Source organism: Sinocyclocheilus anshuiensis, unplaced genomic scaffold (genome assembly GCF_001515605.1).
Source record: "Sinocyclocheilus anshuiensis isolate Anshui unplaced genomic scaffold, SAMN03320099.WGS_v1.1 scaffold719, whole genome shotgun sequence".
In the NCBI taxonomy this organism is placed as follows: Eukaryota; Metazoa; Chordata; class Actinopteri; order Cypriniformes; family Cyprinidae; genus Sinocyclocheilus; species Sinocyclocheilus anshuiensis.
Genome location: NW_015552643.1, coordinates 66,649 through 72,473, shown reverse-complemented (window position 1 = coordinate 72,473; position 5,825 = coordinate 66,649). Strand labels below are relative to the sequence as shown.

At 36.3% G+C, this 5,825-nt stretch overlaps 1 protein-coding gene across 2 annotated transcripts in view; it reads right to left on the bottom strand.

Annotated features, from left to right (window-relative positions):
- The window catches only part of pfkfb3 (6-phosphofructo-2-kinase/fructose-2,6-biphosphatase 3), an 11,125-nt gene extending 10,566 nt beyond the window's left edge, over positions 1-559 (bottom strand). For both annotated transcript variants that reach the window (XM_016458506.1, XM_016458505.1), the window contains exon 1: positions 248-559. In XM_016458506.1, the coding sequence (XP_016313992.1) occupies positions 248-329 (82 nt within the window). In that variant the 5' untranslated portion in view covers positions 330-559. The remainder of the gene's footprint in view (positions 1-247) is intronic.
- Positions 560-5,825: the final 5,266 nt, after the last annotated feature.

The following is a 5,825-nucleotide window of genomic DNA, read 5'->3' as shown; positions in this document are numbered from 1 at the left end:
CTTTTATATTTGCCAAAAATAGACCGTTTTTATTTTAAAAACAAACAAGCAAGCCCTGTCCAGATGTAAAAAGTAGCGTAACGTAATTAGTTACTTTTTATGGAGTAATGCAATATTGTAATGCATTACCTTTAAAAGTAACTTTCCCCAACACTGATAATAATAATAAATAGAAAATATAATGTACATTTAATTTATATATATATATATATATATATATATATATATTCTGTATGTAATTACTTACATGTGCGGGGCATTGAAGGTTTGTCATCCTTGGAGGGAATCCAGATTTTTTGGATCCTGTTCTGGGTTAGTTCCCTTGGCATCCCTTTAGGATTGGGAAATATCAGCAAGAATGCAGCGGCACGTTACACGCCGGCTTCGGAAATTCCAAGACTTTTTGCGAACACAAACGAAAAATGAAGGATTAGCTTCTTTGTAAATCTTCTTCTTTAAAAGCGGTTTGAAGGTTTGCGCCGATTTGTATCAGTTACAATTGTTGAAGACCTCCTCGATCTGCTTCCCGGTAATCTCTAACGGCACGTCTCTCATCAGCTGCGCTTTAAATACGGAACCGGCAACACGATGCTGCGACGCGACTGCAGAAGGCGTGTCTGCCGGTGAGAGCGTTCACATGCGCCACCTTGCGGCCAAATGCTAGAGGTTGGTTATTATGAAAAAAATTAATACACAACTATGGTGTTCACACTTTATATTCATGCGTTGAATAATAGACTATTTATTATTATTATTTTGATATTTTGTTATATTTCTAGATGCTAATGCTATGCACAAACTGATGAAAGGCATGCACTCAAGAGCATTAAAGATGCAGGCCACGCATCGAGTGGGCATCCCCACTTGCCTACGTGCGAGGAGTCACTACATCAATCCATCAATCTTCACAAACCCCTGAAATAATAGCAAGCGTCTTCGAGCTATAAATTCACTGGCTTGTTGTTTTTCAAATGATTACTTCCTGCCATAAAAGTAGTAAATTAATAATGAATGTAACTGTCAACTCTTAGGCTACATGTGAAATAATATGAGTCTGTTTTATTTCCGTATCAGGTTGTACTTTGTTTTTTTTTTGTAACTGATGAATCAGTAATTGAATGAAATTTAATGTGCATGTAATTTCGATTTCGATTATTTGTATAACATTTACCGTAACAAGTGATTTGAGTGAAATCACCGATTGCATTGTTATTGGGTTTTGTTTAACAAAAAAGTTAAAAACAAACCAATTAATTAGGCTACTTAGCCTAAATAAAAATAAGATTTTCCCAAATATTCCAAAATTCTAGCCTCATGAAAATTCAACATTTTTAGAACATTATATAAATAGTGACTTGTCTGAATTTAACGTTAATACCTAGCCTAGTGTTATTTTTTCCCCCTTTTCATTTTGTTTCATATTTTTAATATCAATTGCTATACTTAGTAGTATAAGAGTGAAACGTAGGCTCCACGAGAAACAAATGACTGCGATGCTTTTATTTATTAAGGCTTTGTTGGTTTTGAGATCTTCAGTGAAATGCTGAGAGCTGCACGTACAGGATGAAAACCGAGGGCGTGTCCAATCTCACATCATCTCTGTCCAGAAAATACTACACTCGTCGTTAAATGGAAAATTACTTTTTTTTTTGTCTAGTTCTCACGTGGCAGCGCGTTAGATTAGAACACTTACCGACCAATATTTTAGAAGACATTTGAAGGTTTTGTATATCGGAAAACAAATCATTCTGTTTATTCCCCTTTTCACACAGACACGCGATACCCAAAGAAAGCAAGTTAATTGCAAGTCACGCGAGAACAGCTTTGTTTTTCCCAAGCTTCATGACACTTTCTCGTGATTCCAGGTATCACTTTCTCACTCTTTCATGTCTTTGTTACTGCACAATGAACCTGTTTCCCATTGGCTGCCGCGCTGACCCAGCTCGCTGTCTGGCCGAGCTCTCAATTTTGTATTTATTTTTTTGGCTGATATTTGCGTATCACTGGGTGAGCTGAAATGAATATCATTCTAAAAATGTCTATACACACTGTAGAACTTATTCTGGTAGTAGTGCTTGAAGGAAAGCAGTCATAAAGCACTTATACTGCTCTTTTGTTGGTTTGATTGCTTTTATTGTCCTCATTTGTAAGTCGCGTTGGATAAAATGGTCTGTTAGCCTAAATGATTAAATGTAAATCAAATGTGACTCTTGAATAAAAGCTTTATAAACAATAACATACTCACTGATGGTTTTAATACACTAATTGACTGTATTTGATAGTTAAAATTATTACAAATTCAGGTTTTCGTCACCACCGTCAGATGTGTCAACTCCGTCAGTTCTGTCACCTCCGTCAGTTGAATATTTTGATAATATTTCATTATGATATTTTATATTTGTTGTGGAATTGTTGATCACACGTGAAAGTGTAATCTGTCTGCTAACACGAGAATGTGTTTTGAAATGTTAAAAACATCTTGAATGCTGTTAAAGATAAAGCTGAAATTATATTACACAGTCCAAGCTAAAAAAAGCACATTTTGTTAAAAAAGAGAAAAGTTGGGAGGTTGTATCAAAGCATAGCTCAGTAGCTTAGTACATATAAGATACATAAATGTAGTTTCATTTGTCTGAGTACAAGGTTTTATTTTTTCAATTTTGCACCGTTTTGTCCCACTTCTCAAGAATGACTGAAATATAAATGTTAAACGGCTACAAGTTAAAAGTAGGCTAATAAACTACAACATGTAAGTCTTAACTTTGTACTATGGAGATTAATTAGCCTATACTTTTCTGTGGATTGGGTGTGCTAATATTTTTTTTTCTTAAAAAAAAAAAAAAAATTTTTAATAAATAACCAATTCAACAGGCTATAATTGACCCCTAAAGGCCCAAAATTGTATCTGGCGACTTGGAGGTGGGCTCTTTTAACTTGGGACAGTTAGCAAGCACCTAAAACCACCCAGATCACACTATAAATCACATAGCAAAGCTCTAAAAACCGCCCTGAACATCTTAGCAACCACATAACAATGCTCTAACAACCAATCCAAACACCTTTGCAACTGCACAGCAAACTTATCACAATGTCGCAAATCCATATGACGTTCTTACATTTTTGTATAGGCCTAATCTGCTCTCGCCCCATGAGGGCTAGGTTTAGGGATGTATTTTCACTTTTTTGAATACAAATCATACATTTCCACGTGAATCACATAATACAAATGTGTGTACAATTGCAAACAGTTATGCTTTCTCATGCGATTGGATTGAACAAGGATGCGCCTTCATTTAAAGTTTAATTTGGAAAATAGAAAACTCAGGACAGAAATCTTGAGTTATTTAGGAAACAGTCTAATTATTGTTAATGGCCACACGCTCTCAGTCCACTCCATGCAGGAGATTATACTGGAATTTTGGTTACTGACTGGTAGACATAACGTCAATAGCTTTTCAGTGAAGTGAACTGCTAGATCTGTTATTTAACTTGCTTGCAAAACATGCTTCGTGTGCAAGATGTGGAAATGTGACTTGCTTCATGCATATGAACAAGAACAAACAAAACACCTACAATAGGAAATGAGTCTCTAAAGTAAACACTAAACAGTACACAGGGTTGTTGTGATACACACTGTTACCGTAAAGTGTTGAATGACTCGCTATTAGTAAAAATAAATGAGCAGAGAGCGAGAGAAAGGCAAGTGATCCTGTCCCTGGAGCTGAATCACTCTGCACAGGGATAAGATGTCAAAACCAGGAATAGACCAGAGGGAACACGAAACGCACACACACAGTGAAGTGCACACGCAATCACACACTTTTTAATGTTCTGAGCTAGTGAGTAATGAATGGACCTTTTATTAAAGGAAGAAATCAGTTTCTTAGTGAACTTTTGAGATTATATTTTAGAGAAAGTGTACTATGCGTTACCTAGTTCTTAGAAAACAACTTATATGATAGTTTGGATAGTTCTACAGCTTCAGTTTCGGAACTTTCACGCTTAGTAACACATACAGCTGTTCCCTCACCACAGTGCAACAGTGAAAAAGGACCCCTTTCAAACAGTGTCGCGTTCAGAACGTTGTTTAAGCGACATACGGTTAATACATACATACGACATACATATTGCGGTATTTTAAAAATTCATATCGTAACAAAAATAAACACCGGTATTCGGGATGAACCGGTATACCGCCCAGCACTAGTTTGGAGCATATTAATGTAAGTAGTATCCTTCAGGTGTGTTTTTTTTTTTTAACTACTCAGCCATTATTGTAAGGTCGTTAAAATGCACCATAAATTAATTTCACAAAGGAGCCATTTCCGATAAACACTGTCCAGACTAGTGTCCTGATGTCCTGCTTACTGTAAATGAAACTGGCAACTCAACCCCTCTACTCTCTCACCACACGCACAAGCACAGTCAGTGCAATTCAAAAACAAACAGCAACTAATCAACACCTCCCTAACACAGCTAACAGATTTGCATCTGGTGATGACGGTTGTATAAAGTCGAGACCGGAGTGTTAATCAAAGGGATAGTTTACCCAGAATTTACGCACCCTTGTGTTGTTCCAAACTTTTATGACTTTATTTCATCTGTGGAACATAAAAGGTGTTGTTTAAAGAATTGTTTGTCCATACAATGAAAGCAAAACAAAACACAAAACAAAAACAAAACAAAACAAAAAACATTTTCTTTTGTTTCCAACAGAAGAAAGAAATGCATACACGTTTGGAAAAACATGTGGGTGAACTTATCTCTTTAATTAAGAACATTCAAAAGTGGGCAACCCTAAAAATAAACCACCAAATCTAAAATAGTATGTTGTAAAACTGCATCAACCCCCACAACTGTAAATATCTCCTTCCACCTCTATTATTTCCCTATACACACACTAGGACGAGTTGAGAAATCGTGATATGCAGAATACAGAAATCATGTAGCGTATAATGGGCACAGACTCTTTTATCTTCAGACGATGAATCCGTTCAGTCGGAGGATATCAAACATGTTTGATATTTTGAGATGATTTTAGAACACATTGTTTTAATCTTCTGGCAACGATGCGCACATGCGAGTTTGCTGTGTTCAGAATGACTTGAAAGTCTGGTAGTGTGTGATCCTCAGTCGTTTAGTGTAACGTCCAGTTTGTTTTCTGTAACCATTTACAAAGTCAGCAAGTTTATGATGCCTAGTGTTTTAAAATCTGTAGTATTGTTATTTTCCAGCCTTAAAGGGTTAGTTCACCCCAAAATGAAAATTATGTGAATACTTTTTTTTTGTGCAAAGAAAACAAAAATAACAATTTACTCAACCATTCTTCTCCCCCGAGTTGCGTCTTCCGCCATTTTGGAGAGTACCCAAGAACGTATTGGATGTAATCAGCGTTGTTTACGGTCAGGGGAAAGCATGCGTATGCATTGTAATACTCTCTAAAATGCCGGAAGACGTAACTCAGGGGAGAAGAATGGTTGAGTAAATTGTTATTTTTGTTTTCTTTGCGCAAAAAATCGAATCGTTCGTTCTTTTGTCACGTGACGTGACAGCATTGGATAGAGAAATTAGTTAATTTACAAGCTTCCTCACAAACGGGTGCATAGTTATTATTATAATTATTATTATTATCATCACATGGACTGTTTTACCGATGTATACTACGTTTCTGGACCTGGGAACATTACAGTTGCGTTGCTGTCTATGGAGGGTCAGCTAGCTCTCCGATTTCATCAAAAATATCTTAATTTGTGTTCTTAAGTAGTGATGGGAAGTTCGGATCATTTTACCGACTCGGACCTTTGAGTCTCGTTCAGCAAAATGAA